The sequence below is a fragment of the Oryctolagus cuniculus genome, chromosome 6 (assembly GCF_964237555.1).
Source record: "Oryctolagus cuniculus chromosome 6, mOryCun1.1, whole genome shotgun sequence".
Taxonomy (NCBI): domain Eukaryota; kingdom Metazoa; phylum Chordata; class Mammalia; order Lagomorpha; family Leporidae; genus Oryctolagus; species Oryctolagus cuniculus.
The window spans coordinates 46,093,376-46,116,017 of NC_091437.1; the positions used below are offsets into that span (position 1 = coordinate 46,093,376).

Sequence of the window (22,642 nt, forward strand, 5' to 3'; positions counted from 1 at the left end):
TGAATAATGATCAAAATGAAAGAGGAACAAGAAGTGTTTTATCCACTACAAAAGTTTATTTAAAATTTTTTTTGTTTAAAATACGTTTAAATTTCCTAGTAATGACAGCAACCTTTAAACATTAGGGTAAAAAACTGAAACTACCACAAAAACAATGGTGAGAAGAAAGCTTTTTTTTTATAAACCCTTTGACTACTTGAGTCCCCTTTTTCCTTGCAAAATGGAGTTTTGGCCTCTCTGGAAACTCCTGGAATGTAGCACTGTAAATATAGAGCTACATGGTTTTAGCCATCACTACATCACTAAACCACATGGAAACCAAAAAGACCATGAAGGAAAAGGCCAGATCATAGTTTTTTATCCAAAATTATAAGTGTAATAAAAGCTACAATTGTAATAGCTCTTTCCTTGAACACTGAGATTTTCCTGATTGCTCATCAAAACTGTATCAACTCAGGGGCCGGCACTGTGGCACAGCAGGTTAAAGCCATGGAACACCTCTCTCTGTCTCTACCTCTCTCTCTAATTTTGTCTTTGAAATAAATAAAATAAATCTTAAAAAAAATATTAACTCTAAAAAGCTATCATTATATAGATATACCATGGTATACTAACATTTTAAAATTGTTTTTTAAAATATTAACACCTAAGAATATGTTCACAAAATATTCTTGTGTTCTAAAATAAGACATTAAGAATGTTAAAATTCACTGAGCTAAGTTTACTATGTGTCAGAAATTGTGTTAAGAGCTTTACACATGTCAACTTACCGGATCTTACAACTGCTTAAGTGATGAAATTAAGGTTACATTTCCAGTAAGTAAAACTCAAGTTTATGTAGTAGCAAACAAGGGGTCTTGAATTCAGACCTATCCAACCACCCACTCATCGATCCAAGATCTTAGTGGCTCTTAGGTGCCCAGACACTGACACATACTGTAATGTTGACTCCACAGCCTAGACCCTAACTCTACAGATAGAAAATTTATTTAAAATGGATAAATAGGGGCAGGCATTTGCCCTAGTGGTTAACAACCCTACATTTCATATCAAAGTGTCTAGGTTCAATTTTCAGCTCCAACTCCCAATTCCAGCTTCCTGCTAATATAAACCCTAGCAAGCAGCAGTGATGTCTCAAGCAATTAGGTTTCTACCATCCAAGTGGGAACCCTGCATTGAGTTCCCAGTTCCTGGCTTTGGCCTAGCCCAGTCTCAGGCATTGCACATGGTAGGGGGTAAATCAGTTTAGGATGTTGTCTTAACTCTTTCAACTTCTGCTACTGCCACTACCAAGGGTATATCCTCTGATGTCAAAGTTGCAAAATCTGGAACTCTCAGGATAGTGCTGCACTTCTGGTAATCTTCACAGTGGTCCAGTGAAGCTGTGTTCCATTCAAAACTGGAATCATGGACCATTTTCATTTTCTGTCACTCAAGTGAGATATCTCTCTCTCTCTCTCTCTCTCTCTCTCTCTCTCTCATAACATAAAGAGGAACAGACTGTGAAGGGTTTGGGGCTGGTAGTATTGGAATGAGAAGACATCCTGTTCTTGGTGTCATATTGGTCCCTGGACTTCCACTTAAGCTTAGTGGAAAGGCATACTAGAGAGAGAGCTTAACTTGTTTTCATGACTGAGTCTAAGACCAGGGATATCTCAAGAGTGAAAACTGAGCACCACACCAGATATTAATCCTGTAGATTAATATTTACTTATAAAACTGTTTTTGAATACCTACCAAAGCCTTAGCTTCTTAATGGTGTTTATGGAAGTACTTATTAGCAAGAAAAAATTTTATATTCAGTGATATATTTTAAAGATGGGGTCACATTCTTACCTGGAGATTTGATGACCAGCATAGAGGAGCAGGGCAGTCAAAAAATAGAGATAAAGCTGAACCAGGTGCTGCCTGGGCAAGGTGAGCAGCACAACACTTAAGATATAACCTGTAACAGATATTGAGAGAGATATATAAATAAAATATGAATCTTCCTTAGAATCCCAATGAATTATACGAATAGAAAAAGCTTGAAATAAATTATTTTCCAAGTAGTTTTCAACAAGTTTGGAAGTTTTCTATTTCACTACAACAGTAAATTGAGCACAATATCACTACAGGCTTGTCTGTTGAGTATATAAAGCATTTTCACTTCTTTTGTAGATTTTTCCACATTAAAGTCAAATACATCCCACAAAGGTGTGACCTGATTCATCAACTACCTCTCCATGAAGTCTACTCATTTGTTTTACCCAAATTCTATTATCCTTTCTAGTCTCAGAGGAAGGTCAGGGTGTTTTAATGTCACTCTCTGAGGGTGTTCATTTCATTAGAAAGGTTTCTCTTGAGTGGAAGGGAAAGGGAGTTTGTTGAGGTTTTGTAAATTGTAGGTAGTAAAGGGGGAAATGAACGGTTGGTTAAGTCTGAACTGGCCCTCAAAAGATGAATGATTCTTTACCAGACTAGGGAGAAAGGAGAAATTCTCCAGGGAAAGAGAAGAGCAGATACAACAATCATACAAGCACAAAGGACACTTTCAGGAGACAGTAAATTCTCTAAGCTAGAGTAGAATTTGGTACTACCAAAAAGCATACTGGGAAATGAAGCTCAGAACTGGAGGCCTCAAAATAATGCCTTGTATATAATAATCAAGTGTGTAGACTGGACTAATGGGTCTCCAATTATTTAGATACACATTTAGATAAATTCAGCCACATTTTTAAAAAGATGTTTGCAAGTCAACATATCAAAAATCAAATCAGAGAACTGAAAGTAGAAAAAATGTTTTCGGGACTGGCGCCGTGGCACACTAGGTTAATCCTCCGCCTACGGCGCCAGTATCCTGTATGGGTGTCAGTTCTAGTTCTGGTTGCTCCTCTTCCAGTCCAGCTCTCTGCTGTGGCCTGGGATAGCAGCAGAAGATGGCCCAAGGGCTTTGGCCCCTGCACCCGCATGGGAGACCAGGAAGAAGCACCTGGCTCCTGGATTCAGATCGGCACAGCTCCAGCCATTGCAGCCATTTGGGGAGTGAACCAACGGAAGGAAGACCTTTCTCTCTCTCTCTCTCTCTCACTGTCTGTAACTCTACCTGTCAAATAAACAAAATCTTTTTAAAAAAATATTTTCAATTCATAATGAAGGGTTAATTTCCCTAATGTAAACCAAACTCCCACAAACTGTTAAGAAAAAGCTGGGGCCAGCACTCTGGCGTAGCAGGTAATGCCGCCACCTACAGAGGCAGCATCCCATATGGGCGCCGGTTCAAGTCCCAGTTGCTCCATTTCCAATCTAGCTCCCTGCTAATAAGACTGGGAAAGCAAAAAGGATGACCCAAGTCCTTGGGCCCCTGCACCCATGTGGGAGACCCGGAAGAAGCTCCTGGCTCCTGGCTCTGGATCAGCTCCGCTCCAACTCTTGCAGCCATTTGGGGAGTGAACCAGCACATGGAAGACCTCTCTCTCTTATCTTCTTTTCTCTGTAACTCGGTCTTTCAAATAAATAAAACAAATCTTTTAAAAAAAGAAAAGGCTAACAATCCCATAAAAATTGGGCAAGAGACACGAACTGACAATTCTTATAAGAAATAAATTTTTCTTAACACAGAATTAAGTTCAATCTGGCTCAAAAAAGAGAATCAAATCAAAACTACACCAAGTAAAAGAAAATTAATGTTTCACCTACTGTAAATACAGAAGTTTGATAACAGGCTGTTTTGAAAAGGATGTAGGATTGCTAGAACGCTCAAACACTGTAAAGGTGCAAAATGATGAAACCCTTTTAAGAATAATATCTATCAACATTACAAATGTATATATACTCTCTAACCTGTCCATCTCATTCCTAGTAATTTAACTTAAGATTATATTTGCATCTGCTGAAATTATGGCTATATAAAGTTATTAAGCACAATGCTGTATGAACTACAGCAGAATAAAATTTATCTAAAATATTCACAAATAGATTGCTCAATAAATTACAGAATATCCATCCAAGGATACACACTATGCCACTGGAAAACAGCTTTGGGGACAGGAAGATAGGAGTCCTTAACATCTAATCAGAGTTTTAAGATTTGACAGAATGGAAAGTGTCAACATTAAAAAACAGAGCACAGGGAAAAAAAAACAATATAATCCAAAAGTTGTACTTTTGGAATTTATATTTATTAAATAAAAGTTTTCTATAAAAAAGAACAAAGCACTAAACTTTATTTCATGAATATCTAAAAGCAGTCGTTATGGCTCTACAGAACATAAACACAAATCAGGGTTCAGAACTGTGTACATTAGGCTGACAACTGAACAAAAAGGGGAAACATTTATTTATATACACATAAAATATCTCCAGATTTACACATAAGGAAAACATAGTAGCTACTTATTGGGACTCAGAGTGAGAACTTAGTGGGCAAGGAACAAAGAAAGACAGGAGATACCTTTCACTGTATACTTTCTTATACTTTTTTCATTTTTAAACATAAGTATATTACCAGTTTCAAAAATTAAAAAATTAGTAAATGAACTTTAGCATAAAATCCTGCAAACTGGATCATTACACCAATACTACATAATATCTGACAGAGATTACTCCAACTAAAATATGTTCAAGCTGAAAATATCCACTCTTGTAATCACGGAGCTTCCTCTCCTGAGGCATGTAATGAGTATATTTAAGAAGGCTCAGCTGAGATCCCAAAGTGATAGGCCAGAAAAGATGAACTTCAACGGTACTAGAACCCACTCAATTTCTAATGTTTCTGGCTATTGGGCAGCTGTTCTTTTAGCAAATATTCCAATTTGTTCAGAAATAATATATGATAAGTATGTTTTTTAAACCACAGGGTGAATTACTTTGCTGATGAAGCTAAAAGTCTTAGCCAAGTGCCCAATTGTTCTACAACTGACTGGAATTACTTTCCATAAATTGGCTAACATAGAAAGCCTTTAATAAAGGGCTGAGAATTATAGTGTTTTGCAATATAAAGGAACCTTCTCATTTCACAGACTTTCCCAAGTTAGTACCAGCTACAAGAGATGAGCTTATTGAGCCCAGATGTTTTGCTGCTTGTGCAGTGTCTTTCCTACAATACCACTCTTCTCATAGTGGCTTGCCTGGTGCTCTCTTAGAGCCACAGGGGGTTCTCAAGGCTAAAATGTGGAACCCAGGAAGTCCTCCTCTAGATTAAAATATTTCCCACAGAGACAGGACAAAACTCCATAGTTTTCTATGAAAAATATGCTTCATTATGGGCAATTCTAACTAAAATATTATTAACAAACACTACAAAACACCCCTTGAGCCATGACTGGAATTACACAATAGCAATGATAAAAATATATTGTGACACACACAAATGCAAACTAAAAATTAACCTAAAACTTATGATCATGACTTTTATTCAAGATTAATTTAATCTGTCTCATGCCTGTATTTCCTTAATCTCTCACCATTACTTTTTTTCCAGATATAAAAATTTATTACAAAGTTACAGTAATTTTAAAAAATATGTTGATGTAGATAGTTCAGTACAGCAGAAGACAGAATCCAGCAATACATCCATGTTGTCATTAGAGTTTGGGTTCATATTAATGGCAGCATTGCAAATCACTGTGGTAGAACATAAGGGGAAAAATATCAAGTGAAATCCTTACCTCACACTGCACTTCTTTTTTTTTAAATTTGTTGCTTATTTTCTTAAGTTTTTATTTTTATTTTAAGATTTATTTGAAAATCACTTACAGGGGCCGGCACTGTGGCACAGCGGGTTAAAGCCCTGGCCTGAAGCGCAGGTATTCCTTATGGGAGCCGGTTCTAGTTCCGGCTGCTCCTCTTCTGATCCAGCTCTCTACTATGGCCTGGGATAGCAGTAGAAGATGGCCCAAGTCCTTGGGCCCCTGCACCTACATGGGAGACCCAGAGGAAGCTCTTTGCTCCTGGCTTCGGATCAGCACAGCTTGGGCCGTTGCAGCCACCAGGGGAGTGAACCAGCTGATGGAAGGTCTCTCTCTCTGTTTCTACCTCTCTCTGTAACTCTTTCAAATAAATCTTCAAAAATAAATAAATAAATAAATAAATAAATAAATAAATCAGTTACAGAGAAAGAGATCTTCCATTCACTGGTTTATTCTCTCCAGATGGCTGCAACTGGCAGTCAGTGCTGGGTCAGACTGGAGCCAGCAGCCAGGAGCTTCTTCTAGGTCTCCTACGTAGGTGGCAGGGCCCCAAACACCTGGGCCATATTCCATTGCTTTCCAAGGGAATTAGCAGGGAGTGGGATCAGAAGTGGAACAGCCAGGACACAAACCAGCACCCATACAGAACAATGGCACCACAAGTGGCAGCTTTACCCTCTACACCACAACACTGGTCCCTCACACTACACTTCAAAATCAACTCCAAATGAATTAATAAACATAACATTGAAAGATATAACATGACTCATAAAGACAAATACTGCATGTTCTCCCTTATATGCGGGAGCTAAAATTTTAAAAAGAAACAACCAAAAAAAGAAACATCTGTTTTTTTATGAGTATTGCTGCAAATATACTTTTGTAAAACTGTTTTATACCTTTGTCAAACCAATAGTTAAGAATGTTGTGCTACTATAGTTTTAATACTCACCATTACTTTCACCAGTAAGCTCAAGGCATAATACCATTCTAGGAGTATTTTTTAAAAAGAAAATATTTTAGTACCATTTCCCACATTTCATTTCATTGAAATGAACACTTTATATTCAACTGATTGTTTTCTAAAGATTTAATTATTTATTTGAAAGGTAGAGTGACAGAGAAGCAGAGGCAGAGGCAGAGAAACAAAGGTTCACTCCCCATATGGCCACAACAGCTGGAGCTGGGCTGATCCAAAGCCAGGAGCCAGGAGCTTCTTCCAGGTCTCCCATGTGAGTGCAAGGGTCCAAGGACTTGTGCCATCTTCCACTGCTTCCCCAGGCCAGAGCAGGGAGATGGATTGGAAGTGGAGCAGCTGGGACTCAAACCAGCGCCCATATAAGATGCCGGCACTACAGATGGCGGCTTTTACCCACTATGCCGCAGCACTGACTCCTCAAGTAATATTAATGTTTTAGTTTTCTCAGAAATAATAAAGAATATTGCATTTCAAAGACCTTACCTTCTGGGACAGGCATGTGGCATGGTGGTTAAACTGCCAGTTGCGATGCCTGCATCCTATCTCAAAATGCCTGGATTCAAGTCCTGACTCCACTCTCAAATGTAGCTTTTAGCTGATGCACATCCTGGGAGGCCCTGGTGATAGCTTGAGAAGTTGGGTCCCTGCCACTCACATGGGAGACCTGGATTAAGTTCCTGGCTCTCAGCTTCAATTTGGCTCAGGCCCAGCAACTGTGGGCCTTTGGGGAGTCAATCAGTGGATAGGAGCTTGCTCTCTCTTGGCCTCTCAAAGACAACAACAAATTTCTGAATTACTACAAATTCCAAAATAAGGAAAAATTAGAGGAGGCCAAATGTCTGAAAAAGAATTTCTCATTACTTACATTTTATCATATTAAAACTCAAAAATGTTTTCTTCTGTCTTCCAATTTTACCCAGTAAAATAAATCTCAGACCGCCTGCCATACTCTAGTTCTAATAATTCAATGCAATGAATGATAAGACAAATAAAACAATCAAGACTCATAAACCTTCACCAATGATTATATCACTGTGATCTATAACTGAACTTCATTAACCACAATTCAAAACATACAAAGACAAATTGGATTGTTCACTCTAAGGTTAGAAAATACAATGTAGCCACTTACCTACATAATGCATATTAAGAGCCAAATACTTATATTGGAAAAGGGGGTTGTTGCTGAGGCTACTTCTTTGGATCTGCTGGAAAAAGGAGCTGACATCCCATCGGTATAGAACATCCAACAGCATGATGCTCGGCACCCTTAGGGCCACATTCAGCACTGCCTCCAGTTTCTCTTTTGCAGCCATTGTTTTTTGTTTTTGTTATTTCCCTCTTGGAGCAGACCTAAAATTCAGAAGATACAAAATGTAAAAATAAGTCAATATAAATAGCTTTTAGATATCCCCTTATGAACCTAATGGGTTGGTCATATACAAAAACTGTTAAGAGTGTATAAAACTCCTTAGCAATATATCTTATTTTTAGGTATTGATAAAATGAGCTTTGCAATGTTTTCACAATACTTTCAGGTCTATCCAACTTTATGATTCTGATTAAACGTTCAAGTCTTAAAATTTATTTTAAAAGGGCCATCAGCTTCAAAGATAGCCACATAGCAACCAAACATCTTGTAAGAATACTGTACTATTGCCCAATTTGTTAAAAAAGAAAAATTCACTCCTATAAAATTGCTTGAGATATATGTGACTCTCGAAAAAGAACGCAAATCTTAAATATTTACTATATTAAAAACCTAAGCTATTCAATAAAAATTTGGTGAACTGCAGCATCTCATAGTCTATCCTTTTCCTTATTCACTTACAATCAAAACTAAACTACTAAATTTACAATCCAGAGAACTCATAATGTAGACAAAGGTGGAGGAGACATCACTTGCAATGTTATTATTTTAATTATTAAACTTAGTCTAAAATTCCCATAAGTTGCTTTCAAAGTGGGAAAATAATGCTCATCAAATTCTTCCGTTGATACACAGAAATGCAGACACCGCAAGAAGCCAGGCACTGAGTATGTAAGATCTCTGCTTATATGTTAATTACAACAAAAAAGAAAAAAAAAAAGCAAAGAGGAAGGAAGGGAATGAAAGGCAGTTACCAGGATCTCCTGGATAATCCACTACTTAAAAGGACAATTCAATGAAATACTGCTTCATATGGTAGAGCTGCAAACTAACCCGAGAAACAGGGCAAACTTAAGTGGGTAAACACTTAAAATAAAGATACTTCTAGATAGCTCACTCTGACAATTTCCTTTTAAGAATTTTGCTGAGAAAGCTAAACACGCTGCTAGCTTTAGCAGTAATTTCAGACATTATGGGACAAACGAAAACATTTATTTCTGAAAAATATTATAATGACAGATTGCTACCCTATGGTTAAAAATGTCAGTGTTTCCGTCTTACCCTCCAATTTTCATAGCTTCCTAGATGAGACAGTTAAAAGTCAAAGGCAGCTCAAGCAAGCACTCTGTTAACCCAAGTTTTTCAGTGATCATGTATCAACCATCACGATAATCCAAATGCTGTTTTCTTGTAATACAGAATTAGCATTTTTATAAATCCTGTAATTCTGATTATCTTAAATGAACAAGATTATTTAAATAATCTTCCTACAAAAGAAAAAATATTTTAAAAATCAAAACCAAAGAGTTCTGTCCTATGAGGGAAAGCACTAAAAAACCATTCAGGAAACTCAACTAAATGTCTCAAAGTTCTTGATATTATAGAACCCTGTATCTGTGTGTTCCACATTTCAGATTCAACCAACCTTGAATTGAAAATATTAGGGAAAAAAAGAAGTCTGTACTAAACATGTACAGAATCCTTCTTGTCACTGTTCTCTAATAATACAATATAACTATTCATACATTATTACATCCTATTGGTAGTATAAGTAATCTAGAAATTCTTTAACGTATACAGTAGGGTACAGGTAAATACTATGCCTTTTTTTATAAGATACTTGAGCCAACGCAGAGTTCAGCATTCATGTGCTGGTGCTGGGGGTGTATCTTTGAATCAATTCCCCGAGGACACTGAGATGTCAATATTTAAAAGAAAAAAATAAACAATTATACTGAGAAGAAATACACTGCAAAAGTCACAGCAACATCCTTTCAACAGTCTTCTTTTTCTGTTTGCCAAGTTTTCTAGAATATTTGTGCATTAGTTTATCATGCTGGTAAAAAGTATAATACACCTAAGACATCTAGATGATTTCAGGAAATATACAGGAAATAACTACTTAGTCTCGTGGTCAAATGGATAACTCAATGCTCTTTTGAGAATTTATTTTCAAGTATATGAACGATAGATTTTTCTTCTAAATTCCCAGCCACATCTAAAAATCACCATCTACTGAGATGACAAGATCACTAACAGGCTTTACTCTGCAATGGAAAAGTCACTATTGCTCCCAACTGTAGAATCCAAAATAAACCACTGCACTTCTGTTTTTAAGTAACAAAGGTAGGGAAACAGTCTATGTTAATATGTGCAGTCTATATTTATTTCATCTGACTTGGACACTTCCTCTGTTTTTAATGTTTCGCTATTTTTAAATGTACCCATTTTCACCATTTATTGTAGCTCTTACAGGGATATAGAAAACATTTTACAAATACCCAATCCTGCATTATAAATCAAAGGGAAAAATAAAATCTCCCTAATCCTTACAGAGGATCATCTGAATTACGAAAGAAGGCCATCACTAGAATGACACGTTCCCCCTTAATTTCTGCTCACAACTCCTGCCTGAGATATATAACAAGAATCATCAGAAAATCTTGGGCCCCAAAGCTGTCAATACAGAAGAATATCTGAGAAGATGATCCCTGGGGCTGTTGCTGTGGCACAGTGGGTAAAGCCTTCAGCTGCAGAGCCGGCATCCCATATGGGCGCTGGTTCAAGTCCGGGCTGCTCTTCTGATCCAGCTCTCTGCTATGGCCCAAGTCCTTGGCCACCTGCACCTGCATGGGAGACAGAGGAAGCGCTAGGCTCCTGGCTCCTGGCTTGAATCAGCTCAGCTCTGGCTATTGCGACCATTTGGGAAGTGAAGCAGCAGATGCAAGACCTCTCTCTCTCCTCTCTCTTTCTGCCTCTCTGTAACTCTGCCTTTCAAATAAATAAATACTTTTTTTTTTTTTTTTTAAGGGCAATCCTCAAACTCAACAGTATGGTCAACTCAAGATTCAAATGTTTTAGGAAGAACCTTGGATAGAATGAAGCTTGATGAATCTATTGCTTACTCAATGGCTTCCTTTTTTTTTTTTTTAAAAAAAAGATTTATTCCATCTACTTGAAAGACAGAGAGAGAGAACAAGAGAGTTCCTCCACCTGCTAGTTAACTCCCCAAACAGTTGCAACAGCCAGAGCTGAGCTGATTCAAGTCAGGAGCCAGGAGCCTAGAGCCTCCTCTGTCTCCCATGCAGGTACAGGGGCCGTAGCACTTCCATCCTTTGCTGCTCTCCCAGGCACCCTAGCAGGGATCTGGATCAAAAGAGCAGCCGGGACTCAAATCAGTGCCCATATAGGATGGCAGTGCCGCTGCTCCATATTTCTGTGCATGAGTGATATTTTGACAAGATATTGGCAAGCTAGCCATATAAAAAAACTTAAGAGGCAAGTCAAAGAGACCAAACACATTTTTCAAACTTTATAATTTTGAATCTTTCTAGAGTAGAGGTACATAAGACAGGTGGTGACCATTATAAATAAATCCTGTACGCTAGTGTACACTCGCACAGCACTAAACCAACATGTAAACAAAACTGTGAATTATTTATCTTGTTTACAGATACCTGAAATAATTCACATATGCCAAATCACTGTATTATACTAACATGAATGAAAAAATGGAGGTTTCTCCCCTGAAGTAAAGACATTATACCTCTATAATGTTTGGTTCAAAAAGAATTCACCTTTTTCTAAGATTTATTGTCAGACGGGCAATGGAGCACATTCTAAATTCAGAAAGTACTCAAAACTCTCTAAAAAAAAAACCAACAATATCAAATCATCCTAGGAAAAGAACAAGAGAGCTGAATGTGAAGAAAATTTAAAGATCTGACACACCTAAAGCCAAATATATAAATTTCCTGCACTGTTTTACTTTTCCATGCAACATCTTAAAATTTTTTTTCTTGAGCTGCAAAAACAAATGAGAAAGTAAAATTCCAATGTGATGTCTCTGCAAATAATGTAAACTGAATATGACTCAAAGATGCTTTACATACTAAAACAGCTTTAAAAATGGCATTTCTTTCCAAAAACCACAGGAGAAGTTCAACAAATAGGAAAACAAGACATAGAAAACTGCAATATATGACTTTCTCAGGCTTGGAATGGGTACTTCAGACAAGTATACAGATATTATGTTGCATAGTGTACCATTCATATTTGTGGGTTAGCAAACATAAGAAGCATCATTTTACACTTCCCTGAAAACACAGCATCTTCGTTTTAAATATAAAAAAAAATCATCCTAAACAGTAAGAATAACATGGGTTTTTAAAGTGTTAGCTGGTCTCTGTTGAAGAACTATGTTTAATAAGACATTAAAAGAAAAAAAGTACTCACACCTCCTAAACTCCCTTTTAAAAAAGTAAAGTAAAAATAAGAATGACACATGAGTCAATTTAAAACTGTATGGAACAATATTTATATAGTAAGTTACAGCTGAAAGTTTCTGCACCTTTTTACCCATCACCATCACAACAAAAATATCATCGTTAATCTCCTTTTTCACCATCAGTTTACATAATACCAAATTCTACCATCAACCAAAACTGATCCTAAGGAAGCCAGATTTTCTAGTTGTCCATCGGTTAGGACGGTGAAGCCCTGGAAACAGGACAACACGAAATCCCAAGTAAACTCCGCTCAGAACTGCGATACCAGGAAAGAAAACGCACCTCTTACATAAGCGCTGGCACGTTTTAAATATAGCTGGTCCTCCCCACTCCCACGCCTGGCTCGCTAACTCTGTATGTACCTGAGCTCCACATCAACTACCTGGAATTCTGCGGTTCCTCATCATCTCCACAACGGCCAAGGCAGAGTCCACAAGGGCCGGCTCTCAACAATGCTACCTCTGCCATTGGGCGCTCAGCCTGGCTCACGACTGCAGCACAGACAGCTCATCCTTTTGGGCATGATTCAAGAGTCAGAACTGCACACTCCGTATTTTAAAAAATGAGAAAGACACACAGTCCTCTCCTTTCCTTTCCGACTAGTTTCCTGTTTACTGCAGACTGCGATGCAAAGCCATCCATTAATCTTTGATGCCTTCTCACTGCAAAGGCCCCTTCCTCTCTCCCCGCACCTCCTCCCCCATGCCTGCTGATCTCAGATGCGTTTGAACTCTAGTAACCCCAACCCGCTCGCAGCAAGCAGGCAGCGCGGCGGCAGCAAGCAGCCGCCCGGGGGCTAGGGGATTACGTTCAGCAAAAACTCTGCCAGGAGAGAGGCCCCGGAGCTCCCCTCCCGCCTAGCCAAGGGTGCCGGCTCCGGCGCGCCACGCACCAAAAGGCTAGCCAAGAAAGATGAGGGCGAAGTTCACCGTTCCCGAACAGAAAAGGGACTCACTCCACAGCGGGAGGGAAGGGGGGTCTCAGGGAGGGGGTGGGGGCCCTCAAGTGAGGAGAGCAGAACTGGAAGGGGAGGCAAAGGAATGGCACGCGGGAGAGGAAACCGCGAGGACAAAAAGAAGGGATGAGCAGCGAGCCCTCTGGCTGTCAGGAGGGACTGACGGGCGGGATGCGGCGCGACGGGTCCTCGTTCGGAGAAGCGCTTGGCAGGCCGGTGCGCACCCCCAAACCGCCGCACGCCGCAGCAAAGTGGGGAGGCTTAGTCTGGAGCTGCGTAGACCCAACAAGGGGAGCCGAGAGGCAAGAGGGAGGAAAGCCTGGGAGCCAAGTGGACAAAGCCACAAAAGCGGCAAAGTTGGGTAGGAAAATTGGCGAAGAGAGGCCGGAAAGAGGATCGAAGGGGGCCTTCAAGTTGGGCGCTCAGGGGGCGAGCCGCGAGTAAGGGCATCTTAGGAATGTGCGGGGCATCCCCAGGCCCCGGAGAGAGGGCGGGATGGGAGGGCTGGGAGGTGGCGGCGGCGGCCAGGCCCGGGAACGGAAGAAGGGGGCTCTGTGCAGGGCCCCGGGAGCGGGGCGCACACTTAGGGGCTCCCGGGGGCCGCAAGAGAGGCTGGGGGGTGTAGGGAGGGGCTGATGCGGATGCAGAAGGATGCGGACTCCGCTGAGGCAGGGGAGACGGGGAGGCGGGAGGCGGATAGGAGAGAGGGGCCAGGAGGAGTAGGGGGTGGGGGAGGGGAGCGAGGACGTGGGAAGAGGATGTGGGGCTCAGGGATGGAAAGGGGCCGGCCGGGCGGCGCGGTCACCTCGGGCTGCGGCCTCCCTCCCGGCGGCGCGGCGCTGCGGGCGGACGGGCGGGCTCCGCAACTCCCCGGCTCTCTCGCCCGCCTCCCGTTCTCCTCGGACGGCGGCGGCGGCGGTGGGGGCCGGGACGGTGCGGCTCACAGCGGCGGCTCCTCCGCGCCGGGCCTTGGTTGTTGCGTCTTGGGAGGTGGAGGCAGCGGCGGCGGCAGCGGCCCGACCCGTGCGGTCACCATCGTCCGCGGAGGCAGGCGCTCGCGGGCCGAGCCCCTCAGCAGCCGGCGGCGGCGGCGGCGGCAGCGGCGGCGGCCATGGCCTCCTGGGCTCGCTCTCCTCCCGCCCCCGGCGCTCTGCGGCGGCCGGGCCCGGCTCCCGCGCTCTGCGCTTGCGCGCGGCCAGGCCAGCGCGGCGCGCCCCGCCCCCGCCCCGCGCGCGCCCGCGCTCACTCACAATCGCACCCGCCGGTGCTTCCCTCGCTGCCCGCGGTACGTGGGCGGGAGACACAAGCCTCGCGCTGCCCGCACAGCCGCTCGGCGTTTAGGGAGACGCGTGCCGGGGCGACACCTGTCCGTGTACTGTGACACTCGCCATTCTGACACACGTGCTCTCGCACGCTCCCCAGCACCCCCAGCCGCGCGCGCTCACACCCACACTCACCTGCAGGGACCACGTGGGAGACTTTGAGGGGCAGGTCCTGTCCCCCGTGCGTTCGCGGTGGCAGTGATGTGACAATTTTGTCAGCTCCCTCACCGAATGGACTACACTAGCATCTCCGTGGCGGCAGGGGCCAGCACCGAGTGGGCTCCGACCTCCGTGGAATAAGTGAGTGGACGAAGGCCTTGGCTGGAGTGCGTGTCTTTACATTTTTTGATCGCTTTGTTTGGTTCGTAGAATCTTACTGTGAAGAGACGCTTGCAGGTTTCTCTGGTTTTTTGGTCTGAGGTCCAAAAAGCGTGGAGGAAACCTATTTGCTGTGGCTATTCTCTGGCACTGATGCCCTTCCTAATTTAATGTCCATGGTAGCACCTTTTAGTGCCAGCGCTGCTCCCCACAATGCGTAGCCTGAAGCATGTGTGTGCCCAGGACAATTTGACAATGTCAGTCTTGTGGGCCTTGGCAGGACTTATTCCCAGCCCTATCGCCCTGCCTCTCCAGGACCTTTCAGGGCCACGACCTTCATTTCGGCCACTACTGCCATCCAAATCCCTACCCTGTTCCTTGCCTTCTGTTTGGTTAGCTCCCCGGGGAGCCAGTTGCCATTAGAAACTGGTCTGGCCTTTGATGTCCACAGTGCTTCTGCACACAAAAGACACACACCCAGTCATGGGTAAGGTGTTGCAATTGTGCTGACTGGTGTATTCTGAAACTGGGAAGCCTCAGCTTCCGCCTGTACAAGTGAAATTAATATGAGCTTGGTATCTGTGTTGAGAGCCTTTCTTGGAAATGGCTCTGTCCTCTGTGGTTTTTCGTTTGTTTTATTTAAATAGCAGTGAGACAGAGAGATCTTCCATCCACTGGTTCACTCCCACAATGCCCACAGCAGCCAGGGCTGGCCCAAGCTAAATCTGGAAGCCTGGAATTCAATGCGGTCTCCCACTTGAATGACTCCACAGGACTTGACTACTGCTTCCTAGGGTGAGCATTAGCAGGAAGTTGGAATTTGAAGCAGAGCCAGGACTCAATCCAAGGCTAACATGAGATGTTGGCATCTCAAGTGACAACTTAGCTGCTGTCCCAAATGCCCACCCCAGGGCTCTGCACTTTAAATGACATACCCCCTGATTCTGAACACTTTGCATCTGGCTAAAATTGTAGAAGTAAGTTCTATATTTAGAATATGTGATCCCTGCAGGCCTCAACCACAGTTAGCATAACTTGTTTTCCATTAGTTTGATAGCGCTGTAGAAATAAAGTTTTAAAAATTCCAAGGGATTGTGTTTATAATTATCTCTATGCACTTTTCATTCAGATGCATTTAGGTTGCTTTAGGATAATGATTAAGCCTGTCCCATCCCAGGAAGGCAGTTTTATGACTCTCTTTATGTGGCCTGGTAAGTAAGAAATTACAGAGGCTACAAGACTTATGACTAGGATAGGAAGCCACCTAAGATAGCAAGGCTCTATCCCTTGGTTTTCTCCCTGTTTTAACAGTTGAATTACTGATTTGGCCGAGAACACTGCGACAAAAGATTGCAAAGTCAAATATACGTAAAATCGCATTCTAATGGGATTCATTTATTTATCTTGGATAAACTGCAGAATCTTGAAAATGGTACTTACGTATTGTTACCAGATTTGTGTTTTGTTTGAATGGAAAAGAGGTCTACCTCATATCTCGCCTTTCTTTTTTGAAAAGGGTGAAAGATGGCTTCAAAGCCATAAATAGAATCCTCACTGTAAGTACTCTAGACTTGTGAAAGCAGGAAAAAAGTCACATGTCCTTTTACCTTTGAATTTGCAGCAGCTGCCTGTAAATGCTGAAGTTCAAAACAAGTAAATTACTCTGGTAATGAAAGGGTTACTACTATTATAGTGCTGCTAATCCAGTTCTGGGAAAGCTCCACCTTGCCAGAAGCAGGGAACTAAAGAAAACCAAAAGAAGAACCCAACTGGAATGGGAGAGAGGGCAACTCAGATACAAGGATATTTAAAAAACTACCTGTAGTGAATCAGCAGGTGGAAGACTCTCTCTCTCTCCCCTCAGCCTGTCAAATAAATAGATAAATACTGTTTTAAAAAGTCCATAGAGGCCGGCGTCGCGGCTCACTAGGCTAATCCTCCTCCTTGTGGCGCCGGCACCCCGGGTTCTAGTCCCGGTTGGGGTGCCGGATTCTGTCCCGGTTGCCCCTCTTCCAGGCCAGCTCTCTGCTGTGGCCAGGGAGTGCAGTGGAGGATGGCCCAAGTCCTTGGGCCCTGCACCCCATGGGAGACCAGGAAAAGCACCTGGCTCCTGCCATTGGATCAGCGTGGTGCGCCAGCCGCAGAGCGCTGGCCGCGGTGGCCATTGGAGGGTGAACCAACGGCAAAGGAAGCCCTTTCTCTCTGTCTCTCTCTCTCACTGTCCACTCTGCCTGTCAAAAAAAAAAAAAAAAAAAGTTCATGGAACATATAAAAGATTTATTGTGTTTATTGCAGTGAGAAAAAAATTGAGAATCCTTACACCTTGGTAATGTGTATTATGGAAAAACTTCATGCATTTCAAAAAATTCTTACATCAAAGTCAATATGCTTTAATTCCATTTTCCATGGACTTTTTGAAGTTCCCCTTCAAATGAGAGCAATCACAATGTAGAGGAACTTGGGTGCTTCCTAGAGGCACCCAAGCCAACCTGAATCAGGAAAAGCCAGGCACTGATCCTATCATGATTTCCGCAATAAACTTAAGGAAATGCCCAAATGCCACAGTTTAGTCATAAAAGGAACTAAGTTGAGGGTGCTAGAAGAAGCAGAGTGTTTATGACTGCGGAATGGCAGATCATTCTGGAGTCTAAAGGTTATTGTGCATCTTCAAAGTGCATCAGGCATGAAGGAGGGAGTCAGCGCAATTTGAAAGCCCGTATATGTGTTGCAGTTCTAGCTGCTCCACAGTTCCCGAAGCTCTTATAGACCCGGCCATTGCTAATAATCACATGGAAACAGCCTTTTGTTTCAAATCTGCAGATTGCTGATGGCCAGTTCACTGTGCTCTGCCTTCTAGATCCAGAGATGAGATCTCGTATAACATGTTTCACATTACGAAGCCAAAGTCCAAAGAACTTGTGTAACCAATATTGGAAATATAACAGAAAGGAATTTTTTATGCATTCATTCATTCACACACTTTTATTTGTTCCTAACTTTCAATTTTTCTCTCTCTTGTTTAAAAAAACAAACTGGATATTCAAAAATGTCCAATTCAGTCATCAACTTTCTTGACCAGAAAAGTCCAAATGATATGTAGAATCACATTCAACCTGGCTAATTCCACAGTGTGATTTTAAAAGCCTGTTCTACTAGGAAAACTGTAGTCAGTTAGACAAAATAGAGCAGTAAAGAGAAATTCACTTTTTTTTGGATTAATTCATATACCATATAATCCACCTGTATTAAAATCAGTGGTTTTTAGTATATTCATAGAGTTGTTCCACTATAACCGTGATCGTTTTAGAACATTTTGCTGTAAGTGCTTCCCATCAAAAACCTCATCCTTTCTAACTCATATCAGTTAGCAGTCACTCCCCTTTTTCCCTAGTCCTAAGCAACCACTAATATTTCTGTCTCCATAGATTTGCCTGTTCCAGATATGACATATAAATAGAACCATACAATATATAGTCTTTTGTGTCTGGCTTATTTCATTTAGCAAGTTTCCAGCTTCCATCCATGTTGTAATATGTGTTGATACTTAATTTTTCTTGTCAAATGAAATTCTATTGTGTGGACATACCACATCTTGTGATGGACATTTGGGTTATTTATACTTTTGACTCTTATGAATAATGCTGCTATGAACTTTTGTGTTTGAGTTTTTCTATGAACAATTTTTTTTTGCATTTGTCTTAGGTGTATACTTAGGAGACAATTGCCGGGTCATATGGTAATTCTGTTTAACTTTTTGAAAAACTACCAGACTGTTTTCCAAAGTGACTACTGCATTTTACATTCTTACCTTCAATGTATCAGGAGACATTTGGCCATATATTCAACTGTGCCCTACTTGTTAGTTGGGAGACCCTGTGTCAAGGTCCAAGTGTAGGTAATTTACAAGTGCTTCTGTTTGTCATCTAGTATCTACTTCACAGGTTTTTAATGAAATAAATAAATAAAATGATATTTGTTAATGTTTCAGTACAAAGTAAGTCTTGGATAAATATATTAGTTACCCTCTCCTGTTTGTTGTTAGGTTGGCAACTTTTCTTGTGATACAAAGTCAGATAGAGATGAAATTGTAAATCCCTATTAAGAGTTGCAGATAAAAATAAGTAAATGAAACTTTTTTTTTTTTTTTTTTTAAAAAGCACTCTGTGAGGCAGCAGGTGATGTCTCAAGTACTTAGATTCTAGCTACCCACATGGGAGAGCTGGTGGAGTTCCTGACTCCTAGTTTCAGCTTGACCTAGCTCCAACTTTTGCAGGAATTTGGGGAGTGAATCAGTAAATGGAAGATACCTCTTCCTTTCAAATAATTAAAAATTAATTGTATTAAAAAGCCATAAGAGTTGAATACATACTTTTTATGGGTGATGGAAAAGCAGTAGAATGTACATAGTTTTAATACCAAAATAAATTTATCTATTTCTACCTTGCATAAAAGTATCTGTGATAATAAGAATTGAAGGCACAGGAAGAAGTCAATTTTTGAGGGGCAGGGTTGGATTTTTCAGATTTTCCTGAGTGCATTTTTTATTTCCCTAATACACTATTTGTAACAGTTTTGATTATACAGAAAAATAAATTCTATAATTACCACCCATACATACACACCATCTACATCCAATGAATGTTAATATTTTGATATATACTTTACTTATATATGTGTGTCTTTTGCTAATCTGTTTGAGAATATATTGGGCATCAACACACTTCACCGCTAAATACTCTAGCCTACCTCTTGTAAATCTAAGAGCTTTCTCTAATATATCAATTCCCATGATCACTCCTAAGAAAATGAAGTGTATTTTCCTAGATCTTGTACTGTCAACCCAATACTCAATATTTTCTGTTCTTCTGAAGATATCTTTAACTGATGGCTTTTTTCCCCAATGAAGATTCAATCAGGTTTCACTCATGATCTTGGTTGATATGTCTGACAAACCAGTGTTGTTTCTAATCAGTCTGAGTACTTGAGACTGTTTTGAATCTCTTAGATCAGGAGAAAAGAAACTGCTTTTTGTTGTTGTTGTTGTTGTTGTTTTTCAGATTTAAGCTCAGCTGGTAGATCTGTGACCTGCCCAGCCATTTGCTTTGTCTTGGTTCTGATTTAGCCTGAGATAGAGAGTAATACAAAATTTTATGCTGCTTTTTGTGCATGATGATATCCAGCTAAGAAGAATGGATATTGATTGTTACAGACATTTGCTAGTTGCCTCTCCACTACTATTCTTTCTTTCTAACACTGCCATGAAACTTGAATAGTCATGGAGCTTGTTGCTGTGGATGACTCAACCAGTTTATCCTGCTTCCCTTAGTGATTAGTTCAGGGAAGATCTCACAGGTAAGATTAGACATAGGTAAGATTAGAACTACTGAAAGAGCAATTTTGTATCTTCTGGTAGTCCCTAAAAAGGAAGACTGAAACCTGGGTACTACTGGTAGCTATCTTGGATCCAAAAGGAGAGAGCTAACCTGATGATTTAGCCAATATAAGAACGAACTGGAAACAAAAAAGAAAAAAGAAAAGAAAGAAACCAGAGGAAACTCTTATTTTATGGAATTAATTATTGTCATATTCTAGAATTGAAAATAAAGGCAATTAAAATTATTAAACTGAATTATTGTAATTTTGCCCATTGACATAGCCAGTAATCTTATGAAGGGACCCAGAGGGGACTGTTGATAGTGCATGAGACCACTGGAGGAACACAGGAGAGGTGCAGCTGTCCTCCCCGAGTTCACGGAGACCCAAGGGTTTTTAAGTAAGTGCCCCTAGGGTGGGACCTCTGTTTTTGCGTTGGATCCTTCAATCTTAGAATTTTAGGCTGCCAGAGTTAGTTTAGGTTTTGAGAGAGCTCTTGACTTTGGAGTATTGAAGGTCAGTTTGCATTGCGAGAGAGCTTGGCTTTTGCTTTGCAGGAGGTGATGAGTCAATGGGCAAAAGCTGCAGTTTTAAAGGTAAACTGGGAGATGTGGCAGTACTGCAGGAGGCTGAACAGCTTTCAAAATGGGAGGGTATTAGGGTTCCGTTCTCTTCATTTCTTTTTCTTTGTTCTTTGGTCTGGGAAGACTCAGGTGTCTAATATGGTAAGACAAAAACTGCAAAATCATTGGCTAAGTTGGTCAAGGGATCTCAGAGCCAAAGCCACACTTGTAGGCACAGATGAAGCATTTGAAAGCCACTGGGGTGCTCAACATTAAGATCTAATGCCTGTGGCTTTGCCCCCTAAGCTTTTGATGTCTCAGAGACCAAAGACCCAACATAAAAATGGAATTCTTTTTCTTAAGAAAGCTTTTATTTAATAAATACAAATTTCAGAGGTACCACTTTAGGAATATAGCAGTTCTTCCCACTATACCCACCCTCCCACCCCCACTTCCGCCCCACCTCGTACTCCCTCTTCCATCCCATTATTCATTAAGATTAGTTTTTATTTATCTTTATATACAGAACACCAATCCTATATAGTAAGTAAAGATTTCAACAATTTGCACCCACACAGACACACAAAGTGTAAAGTACTGTTTGAAGACAAGTTTTACCATTAATTATCACAGTACTACTCATTAAGGACAGAGGTCCTACATGGGGAGTAAGTGCACAGTGACTCCTGTTGTTGATTTAACAATTGACACTCTTATTTATGACGTCAGGGATCACCTGAGGCTCTTGTCATGAGCTGCCAAGGCTATGGAAGTCTTTTTTTTATTATTTAATAAATGTGAATTACAAAGTGCAACTTTTGTATTGTTGTGGCTCCCCTCCCACCCCATGGAAGTCTTTTGAGTCCACAAACTCTGCCAGTATTTATAAAGGGCCATAAGCAAAAAAAAAAAAAAAAAAAGGTCGGCGCCGCGGCTCACTAGGCTAATCTTCCACCTAGCGGTGCCGGCACACTGGGTTCTAGTCCCGGTCGGGGTGCCGGATTCTGTCCTGCTTGCCCCTCTTCCAGGCCAGCTCTCTGCTATGGCCTGGGAGCACAGTGGAGGATGGCCCAAGTCCTTGGGCCCTGCACCCCATGGGAGACCAGGAGAAGTACCTGGCTCCTGCCATCGGATCAGAGTGGTGCGCCGGCCACAGCGTGCCGGCCGTGGCGGCCATTGGAGGGTGAACCAACGGCAAAAGGAAGACCTTTCTCTCTGTCTCTCTCTCTCACTGTCCACTCTGCCTGTCAAAAAAAAAGGGGGGGGGGGCTATAAGCAAAGTGGAAGTTCTCTCCTCCCTTCAGAGAAAAGTACCTCCTTCTTTAACGGCCCCTTCTTTCCACTGGGATCTCACTCACAGAGATCCTTTATGTAGGTAGGTCATTTTTTTTTTGCCACAGTGTCTTGGCTTTCCTTGCCTGAAATGCTCTCATGGGCTTTTCAGACAGACCGGAATGTCTTAAGGGTTGATTCTGAGGTCAGAGTGCTATTTAGGGCATTTTTCATTCTATGAGTCTGCAGTGTGGCCTGCTTCCCATATTGGAACATTCTCTCCTTTTTAATTCTATTTATGGTTATTAGCAGATATTTGGTCTTATTTATGTGATCCCTTTGATGCTTATTCCTATCAATATGATCAGTTACACACTTAAAATGATCACTTTAACTAGTAAGATGGCATTAGTACCACCCAGCCTAATGGGATTTGGAGTCCCATGGTTAAGTTTTTAGCTTTACCCTTAGGGCTAAGTCCATGGGAACGTGTGCTGAACTATACATCTCCTCCCTCTCTTATTCCCACTCTT

General features: G+C 41.5%; 3 protein-coding genes across 7 annotated transcripts in view; 2 read left to right on the forward strand and 1 right to left on the reverse strand.

Annotated features, from left to right (window-relative positions):
* RNF145 (ring finger protein 145) overlaps positions 1-14,205 on the reverse strand; it is a 44,698-nt gene extending 30,493 nt beyond the window's left edge. Inside the window, exons 1-3 of one of the 4 annotated variants that reach the window (XM_070076387.1) lie at positions 14,067-14,205; positions 7,781-8,001; positions 1,837-1,945 (exon numbers count right to left, since the gene is read on the reverse strand). In XM_070076387.1, coding sequence (XP_069932488.1) covers positions 1,837-1,945; positions 7,781-7,964 — 293 coding nt within the window. In that variant the 5' untranslated portion in view covers positions 7,965-8,001; positions 14,067-14,205. Of the gene's footprint in view, positions 1-1,836; positions 1,946-7,780; positions 8,002-9,079; positions 9,250-9,621; positions 10,623-12,688; positions 12,968-14,066 lie in introns of those variants that run through there. The other 3 variants (XM_051844420.2, XM_051844419.2, XM_002710188.5) reach the window with 3 other exon arrangements.
* Positions 13,313-22,642, forward strand: part of LOC138850205 (uncharacterized) — a 50,062-nt gene continuing 40,732 nt past the window's right edge. The window contains exon 1 of the mRNA XM_070076390.1: positions 13,313-14,883. Within this exon, the coding sequence (XP_069932491.1) occupies positions 13,897-14,745 (849 nt within the window). The 5' untranslated portion in view covers positions 13,313-13,896 and the 3' untranslated portion in view covers positions 14,746-14,883. The remainder of the gene's footprint in view (positions 14,884-22,642) is intronic.
* Positions 14,776-22,642, forward strand: part of UBLCP1 (ubiquitin like domain containing CTD phosphatase 1) — a 69,496-nt gene continuing 61,629 nt past the window's right edge. For both annotated transcript variants that reach the window (XM_070076388.1, XM_070076389.1), the window contains exon 1: positions 14,776-14,909. The gene's annotated coding sequence lies outside the window, so the exon portion shown is untranslated. The remainder of the gene's footprint in view (positions 14,910-22,642) is intronic.